The 22656-nt window shown below is 40.3% G+C and overlaps 1 protein-coding gene and 1 long non-coding RNA gene across 2 annotated transcripts; one reads left to right on the top strand and one right to left on the bottom strand.

Annotated features, from left to right (window-relative positions):
- Positions 1 to 1493: 1493 nt before the first annotated feature.
- On the top strand, positions 1494 to 7626 carry LOC146436330 (uncharacterized). The gene is made up of 2 exons (XR_014852636.1): positions 1494 to 2983; positions 4203 to 7626. It is a non-coding gene; the product is annotated as an uncharacterized LOC146436330 (long non-coding RNA).
- DCAF4 (DDB1 and CUL4 associated factor 4) lies at positions 4969 to 18849 on the bottom strand. Its single transcript, XM_085062251.1, has 13 exons — positions 18455 to 18849; positions 16730 to 16827; positions 14961 to 15112; positions 13548 to 13630; positions 12797 to 12899; positions 11869 to 12012; positions 11117 to 11191; positions 9784 to 9862; positions 8113 to 8208; positions 7900 to 7997; positions 7052 to 7228; positions 6295 to 6409; positions 4969 to 5371 (listed from the first exon to the last, which is right to left on the bottom strand). Exons 1-13 carry the CDS (start codon positions 18583 to 18585, stop codon positions 5178 to 5180), a joined length of 1545 nt encoding a protein of 514 aa, XP_084918377.1. The 5' UTR covers positions 18586 to 18849; the 3' UTR covers positions 4969 to 5177.
- Positions 18850 to 22656: the final 3807 nt, after the last annotated feature.

The raw sequence follows: 22656 nt of genomic DNA, 5'->3' as shown, positions 1-22656 counted from the left end.
ACTTAAGTATTTAAACATCTATTTATTTTAGATGTTATCCTAACACATTAAGATTCAATAAACAAAAGAGCCCTAAAAGATGTCTGTGGACAGAAGGCTCTACAGAAAACTTAAATGAAGGAAATGGAAATCCTGGGAACAAAATCCCTCAAGCAACATGGGAGTGTGTTGTGCTTGGGGAGGGACTATCAGTAGAAACCTGTGAGAGTTCTATTCCTGAACTATAAGAAGAGATGCTTTGTGTTATCGGTAGAATCTAACCAGAGTGAATTTTCGGAAAATATGTCAAAAGTTAACAGCAACATTGCTGGAGCTCTGCAAAAGCACAAACTGTGTGTTTCATAATGGCAGTGTGAGACAGGTCTGACACTAATGGAACTCCAGTGTGAAAAAGTCCTCTGTATTGACAAAGGCAAAGATAGGAGGAGACTGTTTTTCAGGAAATTTCTAGAAGATCATCACTATGTGTGTGGTACCAAAGAGAAATTACTTACTTACCATGAAGTTGCAGTTGATCAAGATGATAGTGTGTCCCTTGGATCAGCTGAAGTTCACTGTGATGTTAGTATTTTAGCAGTTAAAATTGTCACAGTTGGTAGGATAATGAATTCAGCTGGTCTGAGATGTGACATGATAAAAGCATGTTCTGAGTTAGATTGAAATTGACTATTTGATGCAAATGTCTTGCCTGAAAAATTAGGTCAAAATGATTATTGACAAATAAAGCAGCATCTGCATTTCTTCGCATTAGGAAATGCAATGGAAAACATTGAATAAAGTAAGAATCATATGAACTAACTAATGAGCAAAGATGTGTGCCCCAGTGATAGTTAATTCCTCACCCAAAGCACCACAAAACAAGCCTAGACTTGTTGGTTGCTCTATTCTGATGGATTTATTTCCATTGTGTGTAAGTATGCCAATTCATCATGAAGATTCATCTGATGATCTTCAGATAGGTAATGTGTGTTTCCCTCTCATTCTGTTATGCAGATATATGTGAGCTTTATATAGATATGGACACTTTTAGTTAGACTCCCTAGCCAAACCCTGTCGGCCATTCTTGGCTTAAATGTATATTAGGTGCACCTTGCACCTGAAACTTGCAGCCAGGGGACATATGGAGGAACAGCATGGCTGCAACACGTAGCTATTGTCAGGGTAGGAGCAGGCTCTAAGGTGGAGTTACTTGCACAAGAAAAACTGCTTTGTCTTTCATTCCCTGCCCTCCCCACCTTCCACCCCTTGCACTGGTTTTCCTGTTCATTTGTTCTGCCCAGTTCCTTGCAGGTGAAGTTGCACAGGCTGAAGTTGGCCAAGGTATCCTGTATGTTCCTATCTGTGTCCCTTTGTGAATTGGACCTTTGGCTATGTTCTGGAAAACAAGACAACCCTTGCTATCTTTTGATGCCAACAAGAGTTTATTTGTGGAAAGAAACACCAGCATTAAGTTAGATCTGCCTTGCATTTATGCCAGGTGTCTGCTGTCTCATAATTTTTGCATTTCATTTGTCAATTGACACTGTCAGTCACTGTAATGCCATATTTGTGGCATTGTCCTTGCATTTCATTATCACTGATGGCTGTAATATAATTTGGCACCAACAGATATGACTTTGCCTGCAGTAATTTGAGAACAGGGAGTGATTTGCACGAGTGATAGAACTGTCTGCTTTTTGTCATCCAGGTCTCATTCCCATCCCCTACTTTAGCTGGGCACTCTTTCATGGCAAAGCAATGTTGACATATATATTCTATCAGTCACAGCACATATGCTGTTGTCATCAAATATATTTGTAGTGCAGGTACATCATCTCAATGCCAAAATAAATAAAAAGTTGCTATGAGGGCTTTCAAAATCAACAGTATAATGTGACAAAGCTAAAGTAGAACGGCAGCTAGTTAGTTATCTCAAGCCAAAATTAAAGTACTTTCCCCTTTCCAGCTTTATTTTTGTTGGATATAACTCAAGCAAAAAGAAGTGATAGAAGTGATTGGTTTATATATATATATATATATACACACACACACATACATATATGTGACAGTCCTTATGTAGGAAATTATTTAATTGTGGCATTACAGAATTTCTAATTTCAAGACTGCCTGGAGATTTTGAAATGCACTGATTTCTCACATTTTTAAATCTTACTGTTAAATCTTACTGTTTCTCCTTAAAAGGCAATTTTTCAGCAGCACTGGAGAGAAGCAATAACCTGTATATAATAGTGATGTTAGGAGGGCACTGGAGTGCTTCACAGCTACCATGATAATCAAAAGAATTGCAGATAGGAAAGAAGTTGTTTGAACAAGAAAAGGCAGGTGATCTTGATTATATTTTCAGATGTTACCTGAAAAGGTTTTTTTGCACAAAACTTTGTGTCTTGGCTTCCATTTTTGAAACATTAAACTGATTAGTAAAGTGCTCTAAACAGTTGGGTCAAGCATCTCTCAACCCCCAGGCTCTCGCCTCAGAACTCCTGTCTAGAAAGTACTTTGGGTTGGTATTGGTGTTGACTGCTGGATTCAGCTCACAGTAGACGTAGTATAAATAATATATGCAAGCAGCCACTAGTGACTGGAGGTTTGGGGACCAAAGCTGAATTCTCCACTGCCAGATTATAACTTTCCGGAAAGCAGTTTCTGACACTATGTACACAGTTGGGTTTGAGTTCTCCCTTTCTCACAACAAATGCTTAACTTTCTAGTCCTGTTAGAATGGGTCCCCCTTAAGCTCAAAAATGCCAAAATACCAATGTGAATTTGTGACTAGTAAATTGATTTTTTTAACCTCTTAGTTTCAGTATTCATCAGGAAGATAGAGAAATGACCATGAATCCATGTACTGCAATAAATTGCAACCAGCATCACCACAGAAGACCCAGAAGCAAATCCCCTCCCAGCTTTAGAAATTTCAAGTTAAAATTGAAATTTTTCTACCTCTTATATCTATGAACCTTATGTGACCTAAAGGGGTTTATGTGTAAAGATGTTTATTAATCAGGGTTGAGAGATGACTGATAGCAGCAGGGGACATGGAACAGAGCAAGGGTGAGACTGTGGCTTCTGAGAGAGTTGTGTTGATGGGAGGCACTGGCAGTTTGGTCAGTGAGGAGAGCCTGGTGGTCTGTGCTGTGCCATGCTCCAGGGAACCAAAGGGACCAAGGAAATTGTGTCTGCTGGACGAGGGATGCTGCAACCTGTCCTGAAGCACAGGGCTGGCCTTTCTGAAGTTTCCCACTAGTTGAGTGCCTGCTGAGAAGCTGAGGCAAAGAAATACTGTTTTGATAGTGTAGCAGAAAGGAAGAGTGTTGCATTTTCCTTTTTAACTCCCTTAAGATCTGGCTTTTGCTGCATAATGAATGAGATGATTTAATAGACTTTAGCTGCTGCCTGTAAACTGCTTGCTGTTTGTCAATGAAGCCAAATTGCCTCTCTTGCCCTGCTTCTCCTCTCCTTTTTCAGTGCTTTTGCAGGCTTCATTAGAGGTGTTGGCTGCAAAAGCACTAGTTGGGTGAATGGGTTTACAGGGACATGTGTGTGACATTTGCTTCCTGGAAACAACAGAAAGGAAATTATGTGTTTTGCCTAAAAGGAACAAAGAGAAGAAACTATCGTCAGTTATGTAAGATGCCTTTCTGCCACAAATCTGTTTGCATTTCCCACCGTAACTGGATATAATTGTTGCATGGTCTTTCTTGTTCTTGCAGAATGGGTATTACTGGAGTTAAGAGCACTGAAAGCTTAAATTCTAATTTAAATTTTGGAATTAATTCTGCTTTAAGGGAGTTCATGATCTTTGTAAGATACTGCCTGAAAATGTTTGAACCAGACATGTTTACTACCAAGATCAATATAAGGTATGTTTCAACTCTGAGTTGATTATCAGATATATTAGGACTTTGCAGTGGGATGGGGTTAAGTACACTTTTGTTTTCTGAACAGATGCTTAGTTGCAGTATGCATTATTAGCTATGGCAATGCAAATGCCTTTGAAAGTTGTGCTGTGCGTGTTTATCATTGTGCATGCAACAGAAAACATCCAAGATTAACATAACCAGTCAAGACTAATTGCAGAGTATTTTCTCAAATTTAAAAGCACCTAAGCAGGTGCCAGGATGAAAAGCTGGTTCTGGCACTCCTTTAATAAGAATTTTGGAAAATTTGAGTGCAGTGTGTCTTTCCTGTAAAGCCCATCTTAGTTCATGGGTCTTTACCCTCTCATAGGTTCCTGATCTGGTCTGTGCTTCCTACAGATACTGAGAGCAGGATGGTATTGCCCAACCCAAACTGGTTACCAGGCAGGAGGTGGAGGTAAAGAAGCTCCATGGGATGTTATTGTTCTCAAATACGAACATGGTATCATCCAGTTACTGTGAGCTGGTGCTACAACTTTGCTGCTGGGGGTCTAGCTGCACCTCTGTATGCAAAAGGCCTGACTTTGCATGGGTGATCTCATATCCCAAAGATGTGGTCTGTACAACTGGGCTTGTGTCCCGCTCTGGCAGCATGAGCAAGCCTACCCCTCCAGACTGCTGACCAAACTACACGTTAGAGGTGTGCACATGATTAGGAAACATTATGATAAATCAATAGGGGCTTTCAGCTTTGCTACTGGGCCAGAAAAGGGGCTTTTAAAAGGGATGGTGACAGGGCAGTAGCATGCTACCATCACCTGAAAAGGACAAAGTCCAGCAAAAGGACTGACAGTGTGGGTGAGGAAAACAGCTGTTCCTCGAACTGCGTCCAACCATAGGTGGAGCAGTGGCAGTGGAAGCAGGAACTCTGACCAAAGCTACTCCAAACAAAGCCCCAGAAGACTTTACAGTGTCAGCTTCTCAACATCAGCTGCTTCACTCTGCTGGGCCAGCCTACTTTTGACAGCAAATTCAGCTAGCACAACAGTGGCTCTTTAAGTTACCAGCTTGGCAGGCTTACAGCTAGATTTCAGAGAGGTTGAATCTTGCCTACAGTTAATCAGTGTTTAGCTTTTATTTACAAGCAGTCTGAGATGTATACAGCAAGATTTGCTGAACCTGCTGAAGGAGGTTCACAAATTAGATGGGCAAAGCAGATGCAACAGCAGCACATAATAACAGCTTGGTGACTGGTGTAAAGATTTTGAAGTCCTGAATAGATTGGCAGCTTTGTAAACCAGGTCTGAAGAGAACATAATGTCAGTTATAGGAGAAGTGGTAGAGATCCTGTTTGACAGCCATGAGTAAGCCAGGAACTCCTCGGCTACCCCCAAGTCTTGAAGAAAACACCACACTAGGAATGGCATCTTTGGATGATGGATGGGGAGAAGGGATGGTTCTAAGCAGATGAGCATCTTGGAGACTCCAAATTCTGGTGTAGCAATCCTGACCAACTGGGAGGAAAGGACAGCAAAATTCAACATTACACAAAAAGGACTTTACATGGCTCTGCACGATTATCACCACAGAAGCAGATCTATGGGGAAAACACCCTGACTATTTCTATACCTACAAGAGACAAAATCCTTATCCATACTTTAGAAAAAAAATTTTTCACTGAATACTACAAAAGTGAGAAAAATGAGCAGTTCCTATTAGGCGATTAAAGTTTGATAGATCGATATTTAGAGTGCTTTTCTCTTTATCAAGCTACTATGCCAAAAAAGAGCAGAAAAATTCAGTGAAATTAAAAACTCTTTTCATTATTCCACCACTTACTGACAAATCCAAGGAAAGGAGGTCACTGTCTTTATAGTGACTTTGTGAAGCTTGGCTACGCTATAAGGATTTTGCTTCATCTGTTGCTACTTCCCCCCTCCCCTAGTAATAATAAAAAAATCAGAGTATAACTGGGAGTATTCAACATGAACCTGAGTTGTAGAGTTTACACAGTCACGCCCACATGCCAGTGCTTCAGTCTATCACCACACTATCCACTTAAGCACCAACTAAACATTTACACAGTCTCTATATAAAGTTATCACCAAGTCTCCTGTTTACATGTTGTTTCCCTCAATTTCAAAATCAAATTTCTGCTCTACTCTTGAGACATTGTTGAAAGGATAATGGGACTTTTGCAGGACACAGCAGATAAAGCTGTTAAGCACCACACAGGAGTGATTACAGTAGGTGTGCATCCATAACATAATTTCTTAATTTTCATAGTGTATTACAGTATGTTTAAGGCTAAATTTATTCTGAATTTTAAAGAATTAACAGCTTCACACCTAATAGCTGTAGCTAAGAAACACCCCTCAGGCCAACAAAAATCAATACCATACAGTCTACAAGTGTGGAGGGGGGGAAGTCAACCCACCTGCTGTAAGAAGTCCTTCCTCCTCATTTACATGCAAAGGGAGAAGAGCATATTCATTGTGATGACCTTTGTACTGTTTCACACACTTTGCTGTTCTCAGGTCCCACAGTTTTATCTGCAAGTTGAAGGAATTGTTTGAGAGAGGATACATTAAAGCAAAGAGCACCTAAAGGTTGGATGTGTTGGAGCATGTCCAGAGGAGAGCCATGAAGATGATCAGAGCGCTAGAAGACCTCTCTTATGAAGACAGGCTAAGAGAATTCAGCCTGGAGAAGCAGCCTTCCAGTACCTAAAGAAGGCTACAAGGGAGCTGGAGAGGGTCAATTTACAAGGGTATGTAGTGATAGGACAAGGGGGAATGGCTTTAAACTGAGAAGGGTAGGTTCAGATTAAATATCAGGAAGCTCTTCAATGTGAAGATGGTGAGTGACTAGAACAGGTTGCTCAGAGAAGTTGTGGATGCCCCATCCCTGGAAATGTTCAAGGCCAGGTTGGATGAAACTGAGCAACCTGATCTAGTGAGAGGTGTCCCTGCCCATGGCAGGGGGCTGGAACTAGATGGTTTTTAATGTTCCTTCCAACCCAAACAATCCTGTGATAAAATAAGTGGTTCTGGAAGAAGACGCATAAATGGAATTACCACCCAGTTCCATACTATGTACTAAGAGCGGGCATCTGCCCTTGGGAGTGGGATAAGAACCTGTCAATGCCCAGATACTAAAAGGAACAGAATATCCCAAACACACCAGAACCATACCTTTCCAGCCATATCTGCTGCCATAAGATAATGTTCAGACTCCATAAGGTGAATAGATGTAACTGCTGAGCCATGGAAGAGACGAGTTGCTTTCCAGCTCTGCCCTTTTCGGTTCCGTTGGCGCACATCAATGCTGAAAATCTCCCCCGAACGGCAGCCATTGTACAGCACTGGGGTCTGGGAGAATCCCAGAGAAGGAAGCATACTGTGTAACATCTGCAAAGATCTTACAACTCACACACACAGAGGCTGTATCATGCTTTTGAGCTCTATGGTGTAAGTGTCCAATTATTTTAAAACAGGCATTAAGAAGAATTTTAATTGCACACTGCAAAATTTTTCAGCCAACTCATTAAATCCATTCAAACCTCAACTATTTACTTTAGCTGTAAAAGTTTGGCTAGGTAAGCAGGAACTTAGTTTAACATAGCAGCAAAACAGAAACTGGAATTCTCATATTCCTATTTCACTATTCTAATTCTTTGTGAGCAAGTCCATTAGTATTTTGTAGGGATTTTCTCCTTGGTGGTGGCAATACACCGAGTGTTAATAAAATTAGTAAATTTCCAAAACAATTTTACATGTTATGACTGTATTCTTTGTACTTCCTTCATTTCCTTGTAACCTCTGTAACATTAACAAAAATTGCCCCTCTTGCCACAGTTTGAGATCAGTTAACCCTTTTGTTGCTATTCAATTGTGTGCAAGCATCAGACCACATCAGCTCTGCTGTTAAACACACAACAGCAGCTGTCATCACAAGCTAATGTACAGCATGAGGAGTCCTGCTCCAAACAGAACAAAGAGCCCACCAAAGCTCTGAAGAAAAGGTGTATGGTTCTCCTCACCTGTGTGGCAAACTGCTGTGCCAGTACATCACTACTGGTTCCAAATATCTGTCGATGCCCTGTCACTACATTGGTCACAAGAACTCGTCGTGTCAGGCCTAAGGAAGACAGATAATGTTGGTTTAGCTGTAACTAAAGTAGCAGCTGGGAGGTGAATGCAAGAAGTCTTTCCCCCTAAGACAGAGGGGGTTGCTAGCCTTGCAGATAGATCACCTGTGCTAAAGCAGTTGTCTGCTTGGGGATTCAGGCACCAAGCACAGGACCAGGCAGTGGATATCTTGAAACTGCACAGCATTCCAGGTCGATCTCCTAGAAGACAGGAATAACACATGAAGTGTCCATAAAACGTTAGGACAGGAGGATAATTCAGAACAGTTCTTAGACTGCCACACTTCTTTTAACATTTGAATCTGAAGCAGAGAAAGTGTTACTCAATTAGAGTCCCTCTGCTACTCAAGGGACAGAAAACATAAATGGGACTTCATGACTCGAAGTGGGACACCTACAGTCTATATAAATAGATGACATTGAGAGACTGTGAAATTTATTCAGTAGTCAGAGGGCTGACCATGGCAAGGAAAAGTTACAGTTGCCTTATAGCACTAAGTAAGCCATTTCTTAAAAATGAGTGGGCCAGAAATAAAAAACCTTTACTTTATAAACTACAGATTAGCTGAAACCTAACCTGTAAGTTCTTGGCCTGCCTATTAAAAAAAAAAAATTAAGTAACAATATGCTAGATTTTACCCATTCTCATGTAGCTCCTGCCCAAAATTTATGCCAATTAGCAGACTAAGTCCTCAGTTTTCACTTCCTTCATGGCACATACAGATGTCAGGTAACAGAGGTGACAAGAATGGATGGATAACACAGTTTTAGACGGAAAATTCTGCTTTTCTCCCGGCATCTATTCAGCATGGCTTCCACAAACTACCTATTTAGGGGAGTGAAGTAAGTCAAACTTGGAAATACCTAAAAGGTCAACAGGATATACTAGACAGAGAACTTTGGTGGAACTCACATCATCTAGTTGTGGTGAAGGGCTTAAAATCTTCTAGCAACTTCAGAGCAACTGCATATGCTGGCCTAGTAGCCATCCACCCTTAGTGACTCTTCAAGTTCATGCTGACTCTTTGCATATTTTTTTAATGGCAGCATAAATAGTAAGACATAAAAAATTTAAAATGGGTCTCTTACTCTCATCTATCGTAGATTTCCTCTGTATAAACTTAACTGTTCATGTCTGAATGGAAACCAGATCAGAGGACTGCATTCTGTGACTTTAGAAAGCACGGTTCTAACATCTATCAAGAAAGTCCAATTAAGTCCTGCCCCCAAGAACATTCAACAAAAAAGATCAGCTATAGCCAGACTTAAGACATAGTATTCTCCCAGTCACTCAGGTTTATGTACAACTGAACATGAGCTTGTACAAGGAGCTATGGGGCTGAGATATTTACCACTTTTCCACCTCTGATTAATCCACTGAGCATACGAGAGGAGCTGCTGCGAGAAGGGATTCTGCAGTGACTCTGGATAGTCTATAAGGAAATGTGAGTACTTCTTGTCTGCAGCTTCCGAGTATTAATTACAGGCCAAGCTACTAATGAAAAATCTCATATGTTTACTTTACAAGTGAGGTGTTCTCCTGCCAAAGTCAAGTACAGCAGCAGCTAAAAATAAACAAGGGCTGTGAATACTGCTCGTTAATTAAGTCTCAAGTTCTTTCCTCATCATTTCACTTCTTAAGCTGTTTTAGTCTTATAGAAATACAACAGTCTCACCAACTACCAGAAAAAAAAGCTAAAATATTTCATTTGTTCTCTTTTCACACCATAATTGCTACCAAAAGTTGGAGATGTAAAACCAACAGAAACACCCTACCTGGGTTAGTGCTGCTGAACAATGATGCTGGAAGCAGACTGGCACAGCCTGGTGTTTCTGCAATTCCCATGAGACACAACTTGCTGAAGTGAGTTAAGGAAAACAGATTTCTCCCTAGAATGGAGCAGGCTGCCTAAGATTTATAACTGGGAAAAACAAGCCACAGCTCGTAACACTTTTCCTTGAGACCTTTGATGTGCTTTACAGTTTGCAACCAAGTATTGACTTTTCATTTCTTTCATAGGAATGAGCTAGAAAGCACTCAAATTCTTGCTTGTGTATTTTCACTACCAGCAAGACAAGCGGAATACTACAGCACCTCACTGCTGATAGGAAAAAGAAAATATAAGCGTGGCCTACATAGATCATTCTTCTCATCTTTACATGTTGATGACACTGCATTAATACAGATCACAGAGATAAATTGGAAAAAGGGGAGCACACATTGGTGAAGCAAGGAAGACTCACTTTAGATTACATTTAAATATTTTATGAAGACTGTATCAGGTATAAATAGAATTGGAAAGTTGCATTTCAAGTTCAGTGGGGTAAATCTGCAACACAACTAGGGGGAAGCAAACCTACCCAAAAACCCCACCAAACCAAGCAATCCCGAACTCCTCCCCAGCTGTGAACACGCCTGGTGAAGTCCTGCCCCCTGATGGGTCGGTCCAGAATTGCTTGGCTTTTCACACGGGCCATTCCATACTTGCCTATGTAATTTCTTTTGGCACTTTAATACCACATCTCTTGCCTGCCATCTCCTATGCCAAAATTTCATTTTCACCCCCTCGCTTCTGGGCTCTGCACTGTCCGTTATTGCTTCCTCTACTATACCATCAACTTTTCCCTTCTTCTGAGTCAGACCTGCAGATCACGCTCTGAAAGTTGCAGATGATGCTACTGAATTGTTCCCACTCTCCTCTCACCCCAACCAATACGGGTATGGTTTTAAACACAAATGAACCACCCCACTTTCAAAGAGGTTCACTTCAGAAAAAGATTGTTGCCTTAATCCTCTGCTCTTGTTCTTTTGCCTCAGCCAATTTCTAAACATCAGATCATTTTGGATATGGCATTTATATACACTATAATTGAAGTGGGAATTGTCCAGGGCAGCAAACATGGTCTTTCATTTACCATTAACATGTGAACAATTTTACATATATCTGTAACAGAACCATATATCTGTCTCACTAATTCCAGCATATTTCATTTTTTACTACTTCCTCTGTTTACCAGAAAACTTATTTTCAGGGAGACTACAGGAGAGGTATTCCTTGAAGTTAGTTCTTCTGTGAAGCATGATGCAGACTTGTGAAACCTGAATGACAATTTTGCTTTTTTTAAAAGGATATAAAACATGAGAGTCTGGATGAGTCAGTGATGCCCAGCACACAGAATTCACCTTCAGACACAAGAAGACATACTATTTTTGTGATCTGTTATTCAATTAATGAAAGACTATTTCCATGCAAAGCCAACATAAAATTAGGCACGAGGCACAACTCCTCAGTCCACTAAATAGCTCAGTAATGGGGCATGAGCTTTTTAGCTTCATATTCATCTTGTAACATCCAAACAGCATTGACAAGTCTGACTAAACACAGACTGAGGCATCATGCACATCCTATTATTCAAGAGACCATCCTTAAAAGAATCTGAGCGTGAAGAGATCATGAAAGCCTGTTTTAAATATGCCTCATGTTTAAGGATAAACACAGTTTCCCAAAATTATTTTTTAAGAAATAAGAACGCAAATTTCAGTAGTTTTGGTGGCAGAACATCATTGTTTTGCCAGCTACAGCCCAAGTCTGAAGTAAGCACTACTACCCTCAGAAGTTGGTACTTCTATGTAGTCTTCCATTTCGATTGTAGTATAACATTCTTGACAACTATCACTGGTATTGAGAACTTTCAGAGACAGATTTATTGTGGTTCTGTGTTTATCCAAGCTTCACATTTCTAGATTCTTCCATTCTCTTCTCCTAGTGCCTCCCCCAGCCCTCATGGCATTTCCACCTGAGCCTCCCAAGAACAGTGTTCTGAGAATGCAACCATCAAAGGAGGAACAGAAAATAGTACTTTGCGGTTTGTGAAGTAGAGGTTGTCATACATCTCCACAGTGAGAGACTCCTTCCCCAAACCGCTGAGATTGATGATACCATATTTACATCCTCCATGCTCTACATCGTTCACAGTGAATATTCGTTCACAAGCAACATCTGCCTGTAAAATAAAAGCTTACCGGTCACACTCACTGGAAATTTACAGGAAAAACAGCTTGAGGGAGCTGCATTAGGTCTAAAATGAAACAACACATTAATTCTGAGCCCTTTAACACCACCTGCTTTCCATTCACCTCTAAAATCAGTGGCCAATTCCTTTTTAAATGCATGCACAGAAAAAAAAGGGATAAGAAAAGGCTTTAGTCCTTGGCTAAAAATAAATGATCTTTCCAATGTTAACAATTCTATACACTTACACTGTTTCTGAGCCCCTTCTGGCTTCAGCTACCTATGCAGTGATCTGTTTACCAGTCAAGGAGCTGGTCATGGAGAGCTTCCTATACAGTCTATGAAAGATCATGAAATGTAAAGTGATTACTGATGTTTACTAAGATTCTGTGCACCACAGGCTTTGCCACTTGCAAAATTCTTCTCTTTCATTTTTTTCTTCTTTCTTTTGATCCTCTCCCGTTCTCCTCCCAGTCCCACAATAACGATCCACTCAACTCCTATTTACTTCCAAAACAACATTTTGATCAGCTTAAAAAAAAACCCAAAAAAACCGCTTTCATATCCAACCTTTTTAATAAGTTTCTTTTTAGGAAAGGAACAGCCTCTCCCTACCTGTTTAAAACTACTGAGCACAGATTTTAAGAACTGACAGAGCAGGAATAACACATCTTTAAAAGCTAGACTTGACCTATATGATTTGATTACAAGAGCCTGAATTTTCACTGAAGATGGGGTCTCTTTATCTTAAAGACTTATAATTTCTTATAACATACCACAATGATTTTAAAATTGTTGGTTCCAGCAACTGAGGAATCCGGACTGTGAATTTCTATCTTCCTCCTCTGCATGCAGTTCACTTTTAGTTCATGGACTAGCCTGTAAAAGCAGGTAGGAGCATGAGAGGGTTGAAGAGAGGAGAACTCAGGTAACCCTAGATTTAATGCATATGAAAAGAATTCTGGCCAGGATATAGAACTGCTTCTCAATCACCGAAGAGAAAATGCCTGAATAACTAGCATGCTGAAATTTAACTCACATAACCCATGAACATGTGCATCTTCACATTAATGAAATTTCATCCTGCTATTCTGAACCCCAGCACGTCTTCAGTAGCTGAAACAACAACATAGCAGGTCACTAACTTAACTTGCCTTCTGCACTGTTGCTGATACTGAGCTACCTTAGCCGTTCTAGTGTGGGGCAGGGGAATGGTCACGTCACTTGAAAGGCATTAATCCTAAGAGAAGCTGTGCTGTATGTATAAAGTGCAATATGGCAAAACAGCATATCCATATATGTACACAAGGTGAACCTTTTTTAAAGTAAAATGGGGAAACAACTTCCTCAGTTGAAATCTTATAATTTTAGTAATATGATTATTACAGAATATAACTGTTTTTCTAATTTTAAGTAATATGTTCCTTCTCATCCCAATGGAACAGTAAGAAATGCAAGAAAACCTGACAGAAACAGTTGCACTAACAGCAGAACTTGGCATTGCAAACAGAAGACAAATCATTTTACCTGCAATAACTTGTGGAGCTGAGCAAACCCAGCTGCCTTTTCTGTAACAGCACAGATGAGTTCAGTCCAGCCCTTGTTGCTTTCTGGAAGAGAGTAACATGGAACTGTGCTCAGTTATTTAATTGTTTATGATTCAAACATGGCTGTGGGTCTTTGATGTTTGGGATGTTTAAGTAATTTTTTCCTTTAGCCTACATTCATTAAAATTTTCAGAATGTATAAAACACATTCCAGCACCATCTCCCTGATCTACTACAGTAAGCAGACAAGAATATATTCCTATGAGATGTGGAGTGCTTCTGTAAATACAGAAGCTGAAGAAAAAGTAAGAAACCCCAACAGCTATTGTTTTCACTTCACATAATCAGCAGTACCACCTGGAGGTGTAAAGTCACCTTCTGGTTTCACTACAACACCTGAAATTCTTCTTACACAGCAAAATTTTCTACCGCAACGAGATTGCTACTGAACATGCAGCCTTACTGTTGAACTAAACTGCTTCTCCATTCCATTTGCATTTCCCCCACAGCACTGGGGCTGAACTAGACGATCCTTAAGGTCCTTTCCCATCCAGGTCATTCTATGATTCCATTCCATGATTCACTATTTTTTTAGAATTTAATGCAAACACTTTCTAAGGAGACCAAGGGATAAAGTATTTTGCAGAATTATGGAGAAAGAAATCTTTTTGATAATGCTCAGACAAAGCAAGTGTTTTAGAGTCAAAATGTTCTTTAAAGTGAAGACTGAAGAGCTGGAAAGCTGGGTGGAGAACTTTGTTGCTTAAGAAAAAGAACACCTTTTCCAAATGACAGCATATTTAAGCTGAGCTGTTATTTGTAAAGTTGTAAGACATGTTTTTCAGGTAATGAAAAAGCATCTTTGTTGGATATTTTACCCAGATTACAAATATGCAGCATCAGCATTAACTTCACTGTAACGCTTTATGAAGAATAATACACAGGCTTTCCAAGCATAAATGTTAATGCCTTAATTTTAGCTGTCAAAAAAAGTTCTTCAAGAAAACACTGTTTCCAGCAACTATGGTTAGTACTGTTTCTTCAAGGTCCAGGAATATGATCAATAAATTTATTAAAAATCTGAAAAGCTTAAAATCAAGACCCCACTTTGCCAATTCAAGGCAAGGATTTCAAACCTAGCATCCAATATCCTGACTCAAGTGTAACTGTTGGACAACTGCAATTCTGAGCATAGTTCCTGTTTCTTTATAGGTTTTTTGTTTGTAATGACTTGATTTCATTCCTGTGTGGAATAGCCAAACAAAAGGCTTCAAGGACTATATACTCTTGGCAGAAAAAGAAATTGTATTTTCAGAATCTAAAGACTTAAGTTTATAACCTGTCCTGGGCCAGAGTACAATAAAGCCTAATTGCAATCCTTTTCAGAACATACCTGCTTTTGTTCTTCTTCTAAGAGTCTCAGTCTTTTGCACTCCATTGCCTTGTGCTGAATGCTGTCCTTGGTAAGTGGGTTGTGGTTATTATGTCCAGGCAGTAGGCGAAAATAGCGGTTTTTTTCTGAGTCATAATAAAATCCTGGCAGTTCTTCAGAGTGCAGGGAAAGAGGGGAGAAAAAGTGGCAAAATCAGATAGATAACGTTTATTGCTCTTTGATATTCCTTGTCTTCATGTGAATGTCAAAGTTAAGACACCCAAAGCTCTTGCTCCCAACAGGTCCCAAGCATGATACACAGACTAGGAATACATGAGCTGCTTACATGAGAAAAAAAAGATTATTTATAGTGTTCAAATGCAGTGCCAATACACAGGTAAAGAAGGCAAGTCACAACTGACCAAGAGGAAATTCAGACCAATCAGAAAAGTACAAAAGAAAGGTTCTGTTGCAGAACAAAAACAGTCTTCATAGCTAAATCACGAGGGGACATTCTTAATTAAAAGGCTTGGTAGGACAGCAAAATAATTGACAATGAGGTATCAAATAAACCCAAATACAGTGATTCACTTCCTGGAACAAGATACTATTTTTTCAGCACATAGGAGAGATTTAGGTAAAATCAAGAGTACATTTGGCTCCTTCCAAAGATAAATTGGGATGAGAAACACTCAATTTTAGTGCTTCACTGTCTGGGTGAATGCAGAGGCAGATAGGTAAAATAGTCTGACAGATTCAAAACACTTTGACAGATTGTCTCAAGACAAAGAAATTTATTCAGAGGCAACTGTTAACATTTCATTTCGAGAGTGTTTATTTAAAACTTTATCTACTACCAGAAATTTGATTTTAAGTAACCTGTTTTTGCTGCTGCATATTCAGCTTCTTGTCTGCATCTTTTAGGTTTCAACTTAGCCACAAGAGACCAAGACTTATTCAGGTCAGCAAAAATAAGAAGTTGGTCAATGAATCAGTAAAGTTCATAAAATCACACTACATGTAGTATACAGAATCTAATTACACAGGAATAAATGTCTCGCAGGATACATCTCCTAACATACAACACAAAAGAGTGATATACAAAAACCATCTCTCTAAACTCTGGTTTTGTTTGTTGTTAAGAGTCAGTGTCGTTTCAGGACTCTCCTGTTGCACAAAAATATATGCTCCCACTGGCTTAGTTTTTGCTAGCATTGTTTAATGAGCCAGGAAACCACAACATAAACAGGACATCTTTTTCAGCAGCACTGCTACTTCATCATTTGTTGTTAATACACAAGTATTTAGCCAGAGTGTATTTATTAGAGACTACAAAATACACTGACGGCATAAAGAAAGACACATTGCACAAGAGAGACACACCACAAACTGGTGGATTGTTGTGCCTTTCAAAAGACCGAGTAACTGAATACAAGCTGTAATTTTTTATATGCTCTCTTATTTTATTTGCTTCCTCAGTAGTTACTTTTCTTCCCAAACAGCATTTCTGGAGGGAGAAACAGAATTGTATTTTTTCAGTTTATATCAGCTTGGCTAAGCACATAAATTTTCAAACATGAGAAGCATTTGTGGGCCTGAAAGTGATTTGGCTCTGTTCTCTAGATCCTCACTTACTACATCTTTTTGTGTCACCCAATGTTACCTGTCTCTACAAACTTTACTGTTTGTATTGTTCTCACAAAACCAGACTATTAATGCAGCTATTACTGCTTTTTTCATAAAATCAGCATATAGGAACTGACTTTAGACCTATAAACACCATCTCTTACCTGGTGCTGCAGAGTTTTGTGTTGAACTGGATGAAGAAGGATCTTCACTGCTGCTGGGGCCTGCATTCACTGGGGCCTGTGGTTCCTCCTGTTCCAGACTAAAAAAAATAGCATTGCCTTCAAGATAGGCTCGCAATTTCCCCACACATCCTTCCCACAAAGAATCTAGAAAGCAGATTGTTACTGACATCAATGGAGTACCATTTTGCAACGCTCTGATAAGCACACTCTGCATATCACCATACCTTAAACTATGAAAATCAAACAGTGAAAATATTCAGCTTAAAAATTTCTCAAGAACATTAGTGATACCAGCATCCTAAAAGCCTTAAACTACGTGCAAAAACATTAGAGGTGGCTGTTGATTCTGCCAGTGCCTTTAACACCTTTTAGCAAAAGATTAACAGGGGAATTGCACATTAAATGAACAGCCCACTCCTGAAAGCACGAAAGTCTTCACAGCATAAAGCAAGAGACAGTGTGGGTAAAACACTGATGTCAGGTCAGAAACATTTTTCCATTCTCTTCATAACAAGAATTTCACTGATGAAGATCAGAAACATGCAAAATAAACAAAAGTTTTATGAAAATTCCAAGGAAGAAAAGCCTCTGCTTTTCTTATAAACATTGCATGGGGTAACTGAAACTTTCCTCTTTTTGAAGTAATATACATGAGCACATTCAGTACTGATGAGCAAAATTCCACTGGCATGTTTTCTGAATCACCTGTATAATTCTCGCTTTTTAAGACAGGTCTTATTACATGTCATCTTAAAATCACTAGATGAAGATATTTCGCAAGAGTCATAATTTATTGAAAATGACAAAGAAACTCTTAATACCAGCTCTCCTGCAGTTTGATTTCACAACTTTGAAAATATTTAAAGAACACAACAGGTATACAAGGGGAAAAACACTCCAGATCGAACCCAAGCACTTAACTTTAAAGCTCTTTAAGAAAACCCTTTTAATCCTGCTCACTTAAGTAGTGCCCATTTGCACTTCTAAGTTTTCTTACACAAGTGCAACTAATGTGGCAACTTGTACGTGTGTCTCTTTTCCTAATAACAGAGTTTTTTAAAATAAAAAAGCTTAGCATATTAAAGCAAAGCATTGGCCTCTTTTAGTCCTGCAGGAGGAAAGAACAGAGGAATGAAAAAGCAACCATAAAACCAACTCAAACATAGGCAACTGTAAGTTCTACAATATAAAACGTGCTTTTCTGAAAGGATCAGTTTTCAAGGCAGGAGATTATTCCTGAGACCTTGCTCCATTTTCCTATCTGCCAGATGCGGTTATTACCACGTTGCTTACCATGCTTCCAAACATTGAGGAAGATCCTTTAATGACAGATTTTATACCACTAGACACAGAGGTATAAACAATAAAATAAACAGACAGGTGGAACGAAGTAATTATTTTTCTTCCCTGAACTACCTTTGCATATTGATGAAGGGTTTATGGACGACAATGCTCAGCTGAAAGAACTGGCTCGTGGAACCGCATCGCAGTTTAAAATTAGCGCATGGTTGTGAACACACAATAAACTTCCAGAAATCAATGCAATTCCGCTCCCAGTAGGAATGACAGGTATACCAGAAGTACTGTCCACTAGATCTTCAGAGGGCAACCCTCTCAGTTCTAGAAAGTCGCCGTTCTGCACATTCAATTAGGCACAAGACCGCAGGGCTCAGCCGCTGCTAAGCACGAGCTGCCCGTACTTGCCTTTCGGCGCGGTTGGCGTGGCTGAGCCTTCGGTGCCGCTGGGGCTGGTGGCTGCGCTTGTGGCTGCTCCATCCACGCCGCTCCTTGCCTCGACGGAAATTTCTCTTCATTTCTATCCTGAAAGCAAACATACACACATACTTCACCCCTACTTGCCCGGAACGGTTCAGCGCACAAGACAAGTCTCTTAATGCGGCCTCTTTTCAAACAGTCTCAACCTGCAACGAACAGGCCCACCGACCGCCCGCACCACAGCAGCTCCCCTGCGCCTATCGGTTTGCCCGCTAGTTCGGGACGAGCTCCGCGGCTCACCCCGCCGCGCTGCAGCCAAAACCCGGAAGGTAGAAGGGCAGCGATGACCGAGCAGCCCCGCCGCCTGCCCGGGCCCGCCCGTCCCTCACCGCGCCGAGCCCCGCCGCGGCCCCGCTGCAGCCAGCGCCCCGCCCACTGCAGCAGCACCGCCCCTCATTGGCGCTCAGCCGCGCGCGCCACTTGACGGACAGCTAGCTCAGCCAATCGCAAGGGGCCGGGCCGGCGCGTGCGCCTCGCGGGGGGCGGGGCTGCTCTGAGGGGGGCTGAGGGCTCGCGTAGCGCGCTGAGGGCTGAGGGCTGAGGGCGGGCACGGTGTGGGCGAAAAGGGGTCGCGTAGCACGGCTGGGAAGCGACGCGGGGCGGAAAGGGTCGCGTAGCACGGTAGGGAAGCAGCGCAGGGAGAAGAGGCAGCCTGGGAGTTGTTGGGAGGTGGCGTGCTTTGAGGAGACACTGAAAGGATACCGCAGCCTCCTTATGTCTCTGGCTCCCTCAAAGCCATCCTTTGGCTGTGGGCAGCTAGAAGTTGTTAAAACCTCTCTGAATTTATCAATAATTTAGAAAAGAGAATGTTGTCTTTAAAGTGACTCTTACGGCTGAGGCCTCTTGATGGTTAATTTTTTCTTATTTTGAGCCTTCTGGGCAGCAGTGGGTTGGGTGATGCTGAGGCACAAGGTGGCAGGGGAAGCTCGGGGCTGCAGCGATCAGTAACAACTCCTCGGCTTGTCAGAAGGACAGTGGCAGCTCCCATCTCCTTACAGTCGGAGGAATAAACCCCTTCTCTTCTTAAGCATTTATTAAAGGTGTTCTTAAGCAGTTTTTGTACAGTAGCCTTCCCCTTCCTGCTTGTGTAGCATCTAGGCGTTAAGAAAAGGTTAAAACTAGTATTGTAAAAAAGTTTGTTCATTTAATGAATGATTAAGGTTAAAACAAACAAAAAGCTATAGTTAACAAAATAATTGTGGAAAGAGAGGGGTTTAGCGTTTTTGCTTCCAAAAAGATCAGGGTTTTTCTGGTTGCTTTAATAACTTAAATAAGAAATGCCAGTACTGGGAAAATAAGCAATGGATTTTTGTTACTTTGGATGTTTAGATTTTGCACAGGTTTGCTGTCTTACTTGGAGGCAGGACAGTAATTTTTGGGAGACAGTATTTTCTGTCTCACACTCACATGATCAGTGTTTTAAGTTCAAAATGCATAGAGTTGAAATAACCTTGGGAAGTGCTCAAACTGCTAGAGAAATCACCTGTGGCTTGGAAATATAGGTTGTGAGCTCTATGTCTTTGTCTTTACAAGGCAGATCACCAACGTGGTCTTATTCTAAGGCGTATTTTGTTGATTTGGTCTGTTTCTCCTTGTGATTTAGTGATAGTCATCTTTAGCTTTCACGAGATAATTTTGAATTTTAGTACAGTAACAGGAGAAAAGTGACTACAGAAAGGGCTGCATCATCATCAGCGGCTCTTTCTGTGAACTGTTGCTAATACTGTCAACTGATGTCCGACTGGGTTCAAAGTGCTGCTTTATATGGTGTTGGTACTTGATCTGTATGTACATTCAATGCATGTATGCATTTAAATAAAATATACAAATATATAAATAAAATACACACATTCACCCATACATTGTTCATTAGCAATTGTTTGTCTAACCTCTTCTTAAAGCATTTTGGGTTGGTTTATTCTGATTGTTTTATTTTATCTCTCACTGAAAGGTTTCCTGATGTGCTACCTTATTACTTTTTGCTGCAATTTAAAAACATTGCTTCTATTCCTTCTGCAGATATAGAAAACAATTTGTTACCTTACTCTCTGCAGCTGTATTCTGTATTTGAAATATGAAAATGCTGTCCCTTTTGATTTTTTTTCTGTAGATTGAAGAGTGCCTCTAGAACACCAATCCACTAGGCCAACTTTTAGCTTTGATGATTCTTGCTTCCTTTTTTGGACCCTTTTCATGGAGAGCAGATCTTTCCTTGAAGTGTGTTCCTAAAAACTGGATATACCACTACTTAGCTGAGGTCTTCCTAACGCAGAGTTTGTTTTGCAGTATGTACTCAGGTTGGAGTTGTAGGATGTCCTACGGCTGTGCAGCAGTGCTAACTTCCGTGAAGCTTATGGTCAGAAGTTTGGGCAGTTTGAGAACCGCTTTCTGAGCAGTTGTTTTCAGTCTGGTTTTGTGGAATTGGCTGTGCTTACGCTGGTAGCAATTGAATGCTGCTCATCTCAGGCTAGTCCAGGCCATCGTGCCCTTGCAGCATGCACTCCACCACTGTGTCCACCTTGGCTGTTTTCCTACTTCCTTGACTTGAGGGAGTGGGTTTATACCCATGTAGTCAATTCCATACATATGTTCAGATTATGCTTATTTAGTTGGTTAAAATGTAGTTGTAAATTGCATTAAAATGTTCTATAAAAAACAAACTTTATCAGTAACATTAGACTTTAAGGTTTGAATGTAGGTTTAGGATTACCACAGTTTAATGAGTTGCCTTTCAGATGAACTGCAATGTTTGAGCCTGTGTTCATTCATACCAGTTGCATCTCAAAATTAAAATTAGTTTGTCTAAGCTCTTCTTTTGCTGAGGCTTAGGCTGTGTATTTTCTCTTGCTTTCTGGGGGCTAAACCTTCATTCTGCCAGTTAAAGCTCAGCTTACATAAGGCAACTTATTAAGCTTTAATCAAGAGCAAGATTTTGTCTAACAGTATAATTTGTGTTTGTTTAATACTGCTGAGATCAAAGTAGTTTAAGAGTCTATGTAACTGTGCTGATCCTGCATTAGGAGCTGCAGCAGTCCTGCAGTAATAGTGTCAAAGCTCTTACGAAAGTTGCTGTTTGCCTTTTTATCTTGGTTTTCAGAATGTCCTGCTGTCCCACAGGCTCTGCTGTTAATGGGCAAAATCGCTTTCAGACTCTCCAGCATTAGGTCATAGAATCGTTTAGGTTGGAAAAGACCTTTAAGATGGTCAGGTCCAACCATTAACCAAACACTGCCGAGTCTACCAGTAAACCATGTCCCTGAGTACCATAGCGACACATATTTTAAATATCTCCAGGAATGATGACTCTTGTGCTTTTCTGGGGAGCCTGTCCCAGTGCTTGACAACCCTTTTGGTGGATATTAGGAAAAATTTCTTCAGTCTAAACAAAGGAACAAACTGCTGTAGAATTTAAGGAATTAAGGTGATGAATTGTCACAGTTTGTATAATGATCAATGACTTTCTGAATTTATTCTGTATGTGCGTGTGTTTCACTTTTTTACTTTGTCTAGTTTAAATCTCGACCTCCCAAAGCAGTCCTGACGGTCTTGGAGGTGCAGCTCGCCTTCAGGGTCTGCTGGGCGCTGTAAATGCGGGAGTGAATCGGACCTGACCCAGGAGAGGGCAGCAGTGCACTTGCATAAAACCACTATGTCTTAGCTCTTTAGGGTCTTACTTCTATACCAAGTATTGAATTCCTATAAAAATCAGTTTTGAAAGCAGAAATACACCAACGAATCCCTTTGCAACACTACTTAAAACTGTATTTATTTGTATTTATTGCTCTGAAGTCCAGGGACACTGATGTTGCATATTTTAGCCAGGCTTTCCCTCTAAGTAAGAAGGTGAATCTTCTTTCTCCTGGTAACACCTTTGTCTACCCTGCAGGTCAGAGGTCATAAAAAAACACCCCCATGAGATACGTATCAGCCTCTCAATATTTATATATAGTATGTATTTTTATATAAAATATATATTATTTATATAAAATGTGTAAGTGATAAAAATTTAAATTTTGTTCTGATGCTATATTTGAGATCTTTTTCAGTCAAGTGCCTTTAAGAGTGAGACACATTCTCTCAAGAGTGGATATATAAACATTAATTTTTTTCTGAAGGGCTTTAGCTATTAA

Source organism: Lichenostomus cassidix, chromosome 5 (genome assembly GCF_008360975.1).
Source record: "Lichenostomus cassidix isolate B80296 chromosome 5, HeHo_3.0, whole genome shotgun sequence".
NCBI classification, from domain to species: domain Eukaryota; kingdom Metazoa; phylum Chordata; class Aves; order Passeriformes; family Meliphagidae; genus Lichenostomus; species Lichenostomus cassidix.
The sequence above is the reverse complement of the archived record's forward strand: the minus strand, read 5'-3'. Positions and strand labels throughout refer to the sequence as shown.